At 43.4% G+C, this 13,696-nt stretch overlaps 1 protein-coding gene across 2 annotated transcripts in view; it reads left to right on the forward strand.

Moving 5' to 3' along the window:
* The window catches only part of LOC138950373 (spermine synthase-like), a 47,065-nt gene that overhangs the window by 4,427 nt on the left and 28,942 nt on the right, over positions 1–13,696 (forward strand). Inside the window, exons 4-10 of one of the 2 annotated variants that reach the window (XM_070322114.1) lie at positions 4,746–4,927; positions 5,394–5,557; positions 7,326–7,415; positions 7,723–7,834; positions 8,786–8,865; positions 9,342–9,451; positions 12,818–12,872. In XM_070322114.1, the coding sequence (XP_070178215.1) occupies positions 4,746–4,927; positions 5,394–5,557; positions 7,326–7,415; positions 7,723–7,834; positions 8,786–8,865; positions 9,342–9,451; positions 12,818–12,872 (793 nt within the window). Of the gene's footprint in view, positions 1–4,745; positions 4,928–5,393; positions 5,558–7,325; positions 7,416–7,722; positions 7,835–8,785; positions 8,866–9,341; positions 9,452–12,817; positions 13,430–13,696 lie in introns of those variants that run through there. The other variant, XM_070322113.1, reaches the window with a different exon arrangement.

Here is a 13,696-nt window from a genome sequence, read left to right on the forward strand (position 1 = left end):
TAGAACTTCAAACCACTTTACTCAATTTGACATTCATTCCTCCGCCATGACACACACTCTCAAACTAGGACAAAGTAGTTCGCCTTTGTTAACACTGTTAAGTTTAATATTGAACATTGATGAAATAAATTCGAAGAACGAAATCATGGTCACTTCAAAATATACCAGATAAAAAGAAAAGCAGTGGCCACAGGATAAAAGAAACCAAATGGAACAACAACAGCAAAGCATATCCTTCCGCGATAGGATGACAGTCAAGTCGGAGCCAGGCGAGTCGACAGCTTTCAGATGGTCACTTCTCGGTTTGGTGACTGCACAAATATTTGTTGATGTTGATGGTACCAACGTGCACAGGACCTGCAAACAGTGTTGTTAGCGTTTGCTGGGATGTGATTGAGGCAGTGGCAGTGGAGACGGCTGGACTGAGTTGAAGTGGCCGATGCGGGCGAAACCAATGTGTCGTCTGCCGACAGCTCCGAGACCGGTGCAGTGCCGTTTAGTATCACACTGAAGCCACGGTGTTCCTCTTGAGAGATGCTGCTGTAATTGTTAATACTCTGGACGTTTTTGTGCCAAGATAGCTGCATTATTTTGGTCGGAGGAACGTTATTCTCGGAAAGTTTCTGCACTAGGAACTTGCGTGCAGAGTGGTTGGTGTAGATCTACCTCGGGTTGATGATCCCAGCTTTTCTGCACATGTTTTTCATGGTTGCTGACAATTTGTTGACGCCGACAGGTTGGCGCTTGAACCATGGAAATTCTTCAGATGCAACTTTTGTGTTTGTTGCACAATAGAAGGGGGAACTTGTCTCGAAGTAACCTTTTGGTCGGAGAGCTGCGTATGTTTTGTAAACTGCGACAGGGCAGCGCTCATCGTTCGACGCCCAAGCTTTCGGACAGACATCACGCACAGACTTTGGATTGTCGCCCTTGCATGTTTTGGATTGTCTTTCGCAAAATTGGAGATATTCTCTGCCATTACTGTCTTCATGTAAGGACACGTCTCCCCACTGCATGAGCTGTGAGGAGTCACGCTCGGCTGCGCAGATCAAAGTTGACTGTGTTTTGCCACCACAGAGTATTCAGGATTGCTTCTGGATCTGCGACTCGGAGCTGTTTTGTCTGCCACAGCTTGTCAACATCTTCATGTTTCAGCGGTTGACCCCCGTTAGGTAAGTTGCCACAATTAACCTTCCTGTTTAACAATCTTCTGCTTTGTCTTCACGACTTTTCTCAGTTAACGGATGCACAGTACTTTTTAGACTTCAACTGTCGATGGATGCTGCTGAGACTCAGCGTGGATGGTTTATACTCTTTGCCATCCGGTTTGTTTCAAACTCTGAACATGAAAAAAGAGCAGAGAATTTTGCATAATTCTTGTGGTTGGATGGTGCTAATCACGCCTAATGTTTCTTTTGTCCCCGTGTTTCGCCATAAACGTCGATAGGCGACGTATATATATCGTAAACCGTTTTTCGGAGAGTGTTCTTGTTCTTGTTTGTCTGAACGAATGAGTCTGTAGAAAAATCATAAATCATGGATGACTCACTCTTTTCTTCATCGACTTCGTCATTCGCGTCATCACCTAACATGTCTTCGAACAGCTCATCACTCAAAAATTCGTTCAGTGTTGACAAATCGGTTTTCGTGGCAGTTGCCATTTTGTTGCAAAAGTAGTTCTTCATGAATGTGTAATTACTAATTTACATAGCTTGACCTTCCGGTTGATCCCATGTACTACTAATTTACATAGCTTGACCTTCCGGTTGACCTCATTTACATGATATACACACGTGTGATTTGAACGATTTTTATCCCACGGGTGTCTCTCTCACGTATGTAGGATAAAAACGCATTCACGCTACAGGCAGAGAGACTTCTTACACAAGCACACACGTTCGCACGCTCAGCCACACAGCCACACAGCCATACAGGCAGACAGCCATACAGCCACACAGCCACACAGCCATACAGGCAGACAGCCATACAGGCATACAGCCACACAGCCATACAGTCACACAGCCATACAGCCACACAGCCATACAGCCACCCAGCCACACAGCCACACAGGCCACACAGCCACACAGCCATACAGGCAGACAAGACAGACAGACCCTCACACACACGAACATCTTAACATTTTGCTCTTGTAAACAACAAAATAAGCCTGAAACAATACTCGATTTAACGCTCGGGCATGTCCAATATACACGTAAAACAGCTGTTAGTGAATCCAGGTGAGTTTTGATGTTAGACAATTGCACTTTCCACTCTTCAGACTTTCAGTCATGGAACATGGTCTGAAGAAGACACGTAGAAAGCTCTGGCAGCAACGAAAGAGAGTCGGCTTGGATTACATTTCTGTAAAAAGGAGTTCGGCTAATTTGAACTTTGCCCTGTTCAATATATACCCGGCTAGTTGGCAAATGTGAAATTTTCGCAAATGTTAAGAAACAAGTCCGTGTGTTGACAAAACACATAAGATCCTATATTTCACTTGCATACATGTAGGTTAAAGTCAATCTTGAGATATAACCTCGCCTTATCCCCCCCCTCCGCTTCTTTCTCTCTGTAAAGGTGTAGGGCTAGTTATTTTTCGGTAACTTACCCAACAACCAAAATCACTTACCCAACAACGGGCATAAATCCTCGATAGCTCATGGGTAGAGACTGTACACATTGTGGATCTACTTTTTGCGACTCAAAAGTTCAGAACACTCTAATGTACAAAATATACATTTCTGGAGCAAACAATACAACCATGCCGCATTTAAACCAGCAACTACAGGCTTGAACACATGGATCTCAATATAAAATCCATGAGTTTGGTTGTTTTCTGAATTCAGATCTGCCGTGCACAATCGTCTATCGCTAGCAAGATTCCAAGGAAAAGTAACTCATACTTTTTCTACCGACACGAGTAGTTCCCCTTCCAGATTTCGGCTGCATCGACGAGACTGCAATCCGACGGTCAGTTTTCAACAATATTTCATTTTATAAACAGATCACACGCAATCAATTGCAAACATTTAATCAACTTAAAGAACATGCAGCGGTTTCATACACTAGTTTGCCCCAGAAAACTAAACTTCATACAGTTTTTAACGTTGGAACACGGGTGTAAAACTTCGTCTGCTAGTCACATTCGAGGAAAGAACATTTCCTGAGCGATACCAAAACATGAACAGAACACACACTATCTGCCTTTACCGCCACAGCAGAATGACAACATAACTGTGTGCTTGATTTTAGTTCAAAACATGGAAACTGACAAGAAGTGTTAACAAAATTGAATGATTTCCACGGAACTATACAACCGCGCATTAATCGATCGCCTGCGCAGGTAGACTGTTTGGGTGAATATGATTCGATCAAACTTTCGCACAAAAACTCCTCTTTTCTTTGAATAACTGAAGAAAGGAGGGATAAAGAGGTTACATACCTCGTCTCAGTGATTATCAAAAATAATGGTCTCAGTTCGCGGTCATGAAAAAGCTCGCTGAAGCTCGCATTTTTCATGATCCGCTAACTTCGACCATTATTTTTGATAATCACTGAGACTCGGCATGTAACCTCTACTTATTCCCCCCTCTGCTTCTTTACCTCTGTAAACTTGTAGGGCTAGTTATTTTTCGATAATGACCCAGCAACCAAACAAATAACGACCCAGCAACAGCCTGAATCCTCGATAGTGCAATGGGTTGAGAAGTTGTTCTGTTTCGGTACTACTTTTTGCGACTGAAAAGTTCCGAACGCTCTAACGTACGAAGTATACATCTCTGGAGCAAACAATACAAACATACCGCATTCAAATTAACAACTACAGGCCTGAACACATGAATCTTCATATAAAATCCATGAGTTCGGTTGTTTTCTGAATCTAGATTTGCCGTGCTCAAACGTTCATCACAAGCAATTTCCTGCAAGGCAAGTAACTCATACTTTGTCTAGCGACAAGAGTAGTTCCCCTTCTTTTCACTCAGTTTCTTCGACAACAGACTGCAATCCGACGGTCAGTTTTCAACAATATTTCATTTAATAAACAGATCACACGCAACCAAATGCACACATCTCATCAATTTAAACAACATAAAGCGGTTTCATACACTATTTTCCCCAGAAAACTGAACTTCATACAGTTTTTAACGTTGGAACACGGGTGCAAAAGTTCGTCTGCTAGTCCCATTTGACGAAAGAACATTATTCTAAGCGTTACCAAAACATATATACAGAACACACAATATCTGCCTTTGCCGCCACAGCAGAATAACAGCATATCTGTGTACTTGATTTTAGTCCAAAATAGGAAAACTGACAAGAAGTGTTAACAGAATGGAATGATTTGCACGGAACTATACAACCGCGCATTAATCGATCGCCTGCGCAGGTTGACTGGTTGAGTGAATAGGATTCGATCAAACTTTCGCAAAAAAACTCCTCTTTTCTTTGAATAACTGAAGAAAGGAGGAATAAAGAGGTTACACACCTCGTCTCAGTGATTATAGAAAATAATGGTCTCAGTTCGCGGTCATGAAAAAGCTCGCTAAAGCTCGCATTTTTCATGATCCGCTAACTTCGACCATTATTTTTAATAATCACTGAGACTCGGCGTGTAACCTCTACGTCTTTGCTTACCGTCTTCTGTGGGCCAGCTACTGCGTCTTGCTCTTAGGGTGTTCAAATTACTCCCCTTTACCCTATATTTCTTGAAACACTAATTCTCTATTCTTTTTGATATGTTTCAGTATCTTTGTTCCCATTCGACGGCCGTGTCGTCTGCCAAGAAACTACGCAGTGCTAGCAGACGATCGCTTGGTGGAGACAGACTATACGCATGCGGTTTGTGACGTCATGTCCCCGTTTCAGCGCATCAGCATCATGCAGTCACGTCAGTTTGGCCGCGTGCTGTTGTTAGACGATGACGTCAGTAAGTGATTGATATACTTGTAGGGGAAGGGCTTCTAATAATAATATTGACCACTTTTTGTTTCATGCTGATTGTAGCTTGTGTTCTTGCGAAGTTTTTTCATGTTGTGATTGGTAGTTGTTCTCTGTTTGGTTAACCATTAATTAGAGCGAAAAAGCTTTGATAGACATTCAAACAAAATGGCATGTGTACGTCTATGTCAACAATTAAAATATTATTCAACTAAAGCGCAAACGCTATTGCGCTATACTGGCTTGTCAATTGCACTGCGTTTTCATCGTGCGGGGGACTGACGATCTTGGTGAGAGAAAAAATGCAGTGTGGTCAGTTTCATTCTGTGAGTGTGACTGTGAGTTCAACAGATTGACTAAATGTATAAATTTCGCCTTACGCGACTTGCTTTCTTCTTCTTGAGACAAAATATTGCTGGTATTTCATTTCTTGTTCTGTTTGTTTTTCTGTACAGTGTTCGGGGAGAGTGACGAAATTTACGTCACAACAGTCCTGGGCCTTGACAGGGGAAATAACTTTGACGGTGCCAACGTTCTTATCCTGGGGGGAGGGGATGGGGGTATTCTCTACACGCTTACCTCCCTTCCAAAACCACCACGCCACGTGCTCATGGCAGAAGTATCCTTTTCAGAAGTGACTGTGTTTTTACACCCCTGGTATAGGGGTGTGTATAGGTTTCACTCGATGTGTTTGTGTTCGCAAGTAGATCTCAAGAATGAACAGACCGATCGTCACCAAACTTGGTGAACAGGTTCTATACATTCCTGAGACGGTCCTTACAAAAATTGGGACCAGTCAAACACACGGTTAGGGAGTTATTGGTGGATTAAAATTATACAAGGCCTGGTATAGACGGACACCCCCGTTGGTCAAAGGGAAATAACCATTCTCACTGCCACCAACTGAGAAGGTTATTTCCCTTTGACGGGGGTGTAGTTCCTATCGGAGGAATTTCTTGTTGTTATTGTTTTTGGCTCACGTAAGTGTAGCCTATGCGATCGTAACTTTGTCTGTCTGTGCGTGCGTGTGTGTGTGTGTGTGTGTGTGTGTGTGTGTGTGTGTGTGTGTGTGTGTGTGTGTGTGTGTTTGTGCGTGTGTATGTCTGTGGTAGAAACTCTAACATTTGAAGACGTCACATTACATTGACGTCACATTATGACGTAAGAGGGTTAGACGTCACACGAAGGAAGTACTGAAAGTCTCGGTCATTATTATTTTGTGCGGGCCGAGACTCTGTTGGCAGTCGTGTCCCTGTAAGTAGGAGAGAGAGAGAGAGAGAGAGAGAGAGAGAGAGAGAGAGAGAGAGAGAGAGAGAGAGAGAGAGAGAGAGAGAGAGAGAGAGAGGAGGGAGGGAGGGAGGGAGAGAGAGAGAGAGAGAGAGAGAGAGAGAGAGAGAGAGAGAGAGAGAGAGAGAGAGAGAGAGATTTTGCCATACACGTCTGAACAAAGGATTGCTTCTATTCGTTGCCCTCTCCATGTAGTTTTGAGACGAGCATTTGGCTTTGCCTTTGCCGACAGGGTCGGTGTAACTTACACCTCTTCGGATCAGTCTGCCTTAAAGGTGAGGACAGAATATGATGTCCAGAACAGTGTGTATGTGTGTGTGTGTGTGTGTGTGTGTGTATGTGTGACGGAGTGATTGAGTTTGTGTTACTGTTTGTCGATTTCTTACGTGAGTCTTGATGGCTTCGCCTCTTGTTGTTTTTGTTTTTTGTTTGTGCATTTTTACATTCAATCCCTTCCAGTCTGTCTCTGTTTCAGTACTTCTGGTTGTCTGTCTGTTACTGTCTGTCTCTGTTGTGTATTGAGTTGGTTGCTTCTTTTAAAATGTCATTTTCTAACCCCCGAAAAGTCATATAAAAATGAATGTCATTCCTGCTTCCCCCTTACTTCTCTGCGTTATACACTTTTATTTATTCAATAATTTTTTAGAAAGGTTTTTTTTCCGATATGATTATAAGTAAAACAAATAGCAACAGCTGTCTAAGCAGCTGTGTATTAGTTCAGTTGGTAGAGCACGGGACTGGTGACCCACGGGTCACGGGTTCCAGTCCGGGCCAGGACGGACACGTGTCAACTTTATGTGCAGACTCAGAGACGGTATCCATGTTCCACCCCCGTGTCATCATAGTGACACGTAAAGGACCATGGTCTTTCTGCCGTAAGTGCAAGTGGCTGAATACACCTAAACACGCACACACCTGGGGAGCGCGACTCTGTTGCTGCTAGCTTTCCACTGGGAGGAAGCGACCCCAATTTACCAGCGATGGGACAATAAAGTAATGACATAGAAATGAAAATGCTGACACAGGCGGCCGGGCTTTTAGCGCGAAGGGGAGCGAACGCGGGAAGCAAAACTGATGTGTGACCTTGACCCTGCGACCAGATAGACGACGAGGTGATGAAGGCATGCCGGAAGTACATGAGATCCATATGCGGCCATGTCATGGACAAGTACAAGACGGAATCCTACGAGGTAAGCCTTCACTTGTTGCTCCCCTTCACACCTTTTGACTGGTTGTAAGATCATTGGGTGTCATGTGATTATATCTTAAAGGAACGGCCATTCTCGGGGCGGGAATTAGCTCAGTCGTTAGCGGCGTTGAAAGAAATGGAGAAATGAAAGCTACTTTTGGGCTTTTGTGGGGATGAATGCGAGTTTGACTCCGTTCTTGCCATGTTCCAAAGCGTGTAACATACAATCTTGCACACGTTTGCTTTAGTAGTGGCAAAGAAGGAAAGCGTGTGACATTGTTATATATCGCACGTCCTATGGTTGACAGATTCAAGTGCGAGACTGTGTGGAGGTGCTGAAGGAGAGTTTAGACAATGACGTCAAGTATGACTACGTCATCAACGACCTGACCGAGTTTTCCGTGGAAAAGGGAAAATACGGTAAGAGGAATTGCCCACGCAATTTAAAAATGGTACATTTTCGCGGAAATCAGCGAAAATAAAATAGAATTTCTAAAATGTTGATGTTGCAATAACTAAAGCAGAACAACGGTAATACTGGCACGGGGAGAAGGCAGGCAAATAGTGTTGGTTTCATTATTCTTCAGAGCTGGCTACCATTTTGTGACATGCATTTACAGTCCTTTAAATGATTATAACGTTTAATTATTAAGTGGCTAATATAATGTATTATCTTTCCTTTTTCATTACCACTCCAGTAAGATAATGATACAGACTGTGGTGTTATTGTTTACTGTTCATGTTGTTGTGTGTGTGTCATGTTCATGTTGTTGTATGTGTGTCATTCACTCACACTCACTGCAGACTCGGGAGAAGTTGTTCAAGTTCAACATTGTACATATTGAGGTATCCATCTTGCAGGAAGTACACCCATAAGGAAAGGGGAGATACTCTCAGTAAGCACAATATAACAGTATCCGCTATAGCTCAGAGGTACTGGGTTCCTGGTGATTCACAGGTACCATGGATATCATTGCATCCCTCTTCTTTAGATACATTTAAATAACATAACTCCAACTTCGCTTTAACCAACAAGGTTTGAAAGAAAATGGAGGGGAAACACACAAAAAAGGGAAGGAACTCCAGGAACGGAAATGAATGAAAGGGGAGAGAAGTGGTTGGATGATGTCATGGGCACAGACATACTACAAAGTTCCTTCCCTTTTTTGCGTGTTTCCCCTCCATTTTCTTTCAAACCTTGTTCGTTCCGTGTTGCGTCTGCTTTTTGTTGTCTTTTGTGTTCTTGTTTTTCCTGATGAAGCTTCCATAAGCGAAAATTCGTACCGTCTTGTCTCGTTCTTGCATCGGTGAGTACAGTATTCCTTTGTTTCTTAACTTTGTTCATCTTACCACAGTCACTTCGTTGTTTAGATTACGACTTCAAGACAAACAACGTACTGATGGAGCTGAGCTTCAAGTGCCTGAAAGACGGAGGCAAATACTTGGCGAGGGTGGGTCGTGTGTGTGTGTGTGTGTGTGTGTGTGTGTGTGTCTGTGTGTGTGTGTGTGTGTCTGTGTGTGTATGTGTGTGTGTGTGTGTGTGTGTGTGTGTGTGTCAGTGTGTGTCTGTGTGTTTCTTTTAAGTTTGAATATACCCTTTTTGCCATTCTGCCTTCCTGTTTGAATGCCCGCTTGCCTGCTTACGTATCTATTTGCCGGTATGTCCGTATATCTGTTTGTCTGTAAATCTGTTTGTCTGCCTGTCTGTCTCTTTGTGTTTGTCCGTATCCGTCACTCACTCTCTCTCTCTGTCTCCTACTGTCTCTGTCTCTGTTCATCTGTCTGTCTCTCTTTCACTCGAGGGCCAGATGTAAATAAGCAAATCACTGCTTATTCTATTACCCTCGTTATATAAATCATTCTCATTGTCATTGTCATTATCATTGTAACTGTAAATTTGCCAATGACAAATTCTCTTTATTTGCAGGGGAACTGTACGAGTGATGTCCCTTACTTGGAGAAGATTGAGAAAGAGTTCCGGGACTTCGGAGTTCCGTTCCAACGTTTTGACAAACACGTCCCTTCCTTCAGAGAATTGTATCCTTTTGTGCAGTGTCGGAGGCATATGGGCGAGAGGATGGTTCAGGGGGTATATATACTCAGAGGCAAAAGAAACGCAAATGCTGCTGTGAAGATGGGTTACACATGAATTTTAATGTCGAATAAATTATTTCGGGTTAACAATAACAAGGAAACGAATTGACCGATACAAAAACCACACGGAAAAGTGTATTGGGATGAGAGCATGACGTGCCATGTTCCACTGAACACTGTTTGAAGACTGTTGAAAGTCAATAGTGTGTTGCCCCTCCCTTGGCGTTGATGACTGTATGGGCGTCACGATGGTCACACTCACGACTCAGACAGGTTCACGTGAGGTTATTTGCCCTGGTCCTCGCACTCCGAAGTCTCTGATATTGTTCAGTGACACATTGTCCTGCTGGCAACCAGCTCCACGTGCTTGGGCACGAACGGTCACCAAGAAGACCATTATCTCTCATATACTGGCTGTGTGAAAGCTATTAAGGTCAATGACAGAAAAACCGTGTACTTCCTCACTGGGAATTTGTTTAATCCTGTCCCACTCGATTATCGGAATGTTCCTGTACACTATGTCTTTGTATCAGAGAGTTGTAATGTTCATTTGTAAGGACGTGCTTTCCTGAAACAAATGAAGAGTTGGATTACAACGCTGCAGTGTTCTCTGCCCTGGATTGTAGCTTGCCCGTCGTAAATCAGCAGTAGATCTGCGGGTGCTGTGTTCATTTGGAAATCTACCATCAGCTTATCTGTCTTTTGCACTGCAGACACTAAGCAATAGGTACCTGCCATGTGGTCACTTTTTCCACTGCTGTCCTCAGTCATATACTTTTCATCAAGACTTGTCACCATGCCGAGTGGATCTAAATTCAGAAGTCGTCATGTGGCTGAGGCATATCTGACATAGCGTTGACTGATCTTGTTGTAGCTTATCCTCCTTTCTGAAACAAAAGGCAAAATACGATTAGTTGTGATGACTACAACCTACACAAATAAAAACAGTGTTTTGATACTGAATAGTCGGGTTATACAAGCTACTTTACCTATGCAGCATGCATGGGAATCCTACATTATGCGAAACATGTCAACTGACTGCAGCAGCCTGGTTCTTAAAATAATTCTGACGGTCAACACAGTCAACACACTATTCACAGTCCATTGAGGAGCAACTGAGGTACTCTCCAGTGGTGGATTTAGGAGGGGGCGGGAAAGGGGGCCCGGACCCCCCCCCCCCCCCCCTATAGGGAAAGAGAGAGATTCAGGAGGGGGGGGGGGGGGGGGTCATGCACCCGACCCACCCTGGCATTTTCGGGCGCACCGCTTCAAGTTCGTGAAAAGTTTGGGTGTGCCCCCCTTTCCTGGATCCACCCTTGCTATCTGATGGTCTTGTTTGAATGATAACGATCAACTCAGAAGAAAGAAATCAGCAGAGGAAAAAATAAACCATTAACATTAACCGCTGAAAAATACAGAATCACATGTGCCATTATGTAGAACAAAATTCCACAGCAAGCTTTCTTTGGACAACTGTCGTTGTCTCAAAACTCGCATTCTACCTGCTGTCCAACAGAAGCTAATCTTACGTTGTGCTGCCTTGAAAAAAAATGCCAACAAAGCCAAGGAAGCTGTTGCAAGGTGAGTTTACCAAACGTTACGGACATTAACAAATCGTGATAAGCTTAGTGCGTAAACAGCATTCAAATAGTACAATCAAAGAGAGGAGTCTGGAATGAAACGCGATACAGATCTAGGTAGATCTAGCATTCACAAATTGTCTGTAGAAAGGCACCACATTTTACAGACAGAACCATGACAGAGCATGTTTTGAAACTGAGGCAAAATCGTAATAATTTTGACTTTGAGAACAGATTCATCCCGTTTCCTTATATCTGCATGTTCAAGTAAATAGTAGACAGTTTTATACGGGCAGAGTAAACTTGAGACTCTACTGCAAGTCTTGAAATTCACATAAATCGAACCAAGAACAAAGACATCCAAACATTACAGGCAGTTTAGATCAACTAATTTCACTGGAGGTGACTGCCTAGCACTGTTTTTCATATCCGTGTCTGCTGAAATAGAAAGAAATTAAACAAAACGAATGATCAGTAAGCTTATGTGACACGCTTTATGAGTGGGAGACACTAGATCTGTCTGTACTTACATTGTTACTGGGGACACGACTGCCAGATTGACACTGCGCTTTCGACAGCTGATCTTCCCTGCGCAGACACTGGAAACACGCTGTGCAGAACAAACTGTTGGAAATCTCCTTTGGCTTTGGTATCTTCTTTATCTACTTTTCTTGAGCTAATAAATCGAACAATGTGAAATCGTCTTCCCCGAATCGGCGAATACAGAGGTGAGAACTGGAAAGTGAGTCTTTTCCCACAATCCTTCACGCGACCTGACCTGATCTTCACCCCTGACCTGGTTTACATACCACACACGAGACAAACCAGTCACCTGCTTGTACCCCCTCAAAAAACCCCACCACCCGTTTTCTTTGGATACACACTTTAACTACACACATGCCGACAAAATGTTGATCATTGCTTCAATACTTTGAAGATGGTGCTCGAAACGTAACCAGGTGAAATGATTATGTCGGTGTTTATAGTCAAATGTTAAAGTTTCTACCACATCCGAACACACACACACACACACGCACGCACGCACGCACAAACAGACACAGTTACGATCGCATAGGCTACACTTACGTGAGCCCAAAACAACAACAACAACAACAACAACAACAACACGTTTTAGTCATGAGATTACACAAAACGACTACATCTTTGCCACAGAGACTTTCTGATATCCATAAAGGTACAGTCCCACTTGTGTTGATGGTCCTTTCTCACTGCTTCATGCACTTTAGATTGAATCGAGTGTATCGTCTTCTATATATATATACGACTTGTGTCTGTGTGTGTGTGTGTGTGTGTGTGTGATTGATCGCCATGCACGGCCAAAGTTCTCGATGGATCTGCTTCAAATTTGGTGGGCTTATTGACAGAGACCCCGGACACAACCTGATCGATGAGATATTTCAACACGTGCTCTCAGCGCGCAGCGCTGAACCGATTTTCGTTTTTCACTGCACGTTACTATTTTTAGATCTCCCTTCCTTCGTGCGCCGGCGTCAATCGATATTCCCGTTTGTACGTTTATATTTAGAAGGTCACTGCACGTTACTATTTTTAGATCTCCCTTCCTTCGTGCGCCGGCGATGCCGGCGTACACCCGGCAAAGCCGGGTCCCCGGCGACGGCCGGGTATTCGGCTCTACTTCTTCCCGGCGAAGCGGGTAATCATCTAGTTCATAATATGTATATTGTTTGACTTCCTTAACTGCTAACAGGTACTGTTTCTTTGAAGCACAAAAGGCAAACACTAACGGATTCCACAACAACCAATGATCAACGCTGAAGTTACGTCATACTTACGTCATATCAGATCACGTCATGTTATCGTCCCACTGTCAGTGTTTTTCTCTCTATCTTTGAAGACATGCGTGGTACACTATTAAAGACACACTACTTCATGTTCTGCTTGGTACACTATTAAAGACACACTACTTCATGTTCTGCTTGGTACACTATTAAAGACACACTACTTCATGTTCTGCTTGGTACACTATTAAAGACACACTATTTCAGGTACTTATGACTTTGTTGTTGTTTTGACGATTGAACGAGCACACACACACATGCATGCAATCCACATGTATGCAATCAAACACATAAGCTTCATATTTGGGCGTTTCAGGTTGACCGAAACTTCAAAGGAACTACAAAACACACGTCATGGACTGCAGCTGGGTTACGGTGTACTTGGGTTCTGTGTGCTGATCAGTCTTACAAAGCAAGCCATAATTATGTACAGTTCCACGTGTTTTTCCCACGTGTTTTCTAACCGGAAGTTCTGGTTCTCCCCACAAATACCCCCACAAACCGAATGGCCTTTACCTTGGGTCTGTCAATTATGCTGGGTCACGCGGTCCTGCAAGTCGTGAATCGAGAGATTGAGAGAAAAAAACCTTTAACAAGAGGCGAAGCCTTCAAGGCTCACGTAAGAAATAGACAAACAGTAACACAAACTCAATCACTCCGTCACACATACACACACACACACACACACACACACACACACACACACACACACACACACACACACACACACACACACACACACACACACACACACACACACAGTAAGCATAGGTGAAACTATGCAAGAA

Source organism: Littorina saxatilis, linkage group LG16 (assembly GCF_037325665.1).
Source record: "Littorina saxatilis isolate snail1 linkage group LG16, US_GU_Lsax_2.0, whole genome shotgun sequence".
Lineage (NCBI taxonomy): Eukaryota > Metazoa > Mollusca > Gastropoda > Littorinimorpha > Littorinidae > Littorina > Littorina saxatilis.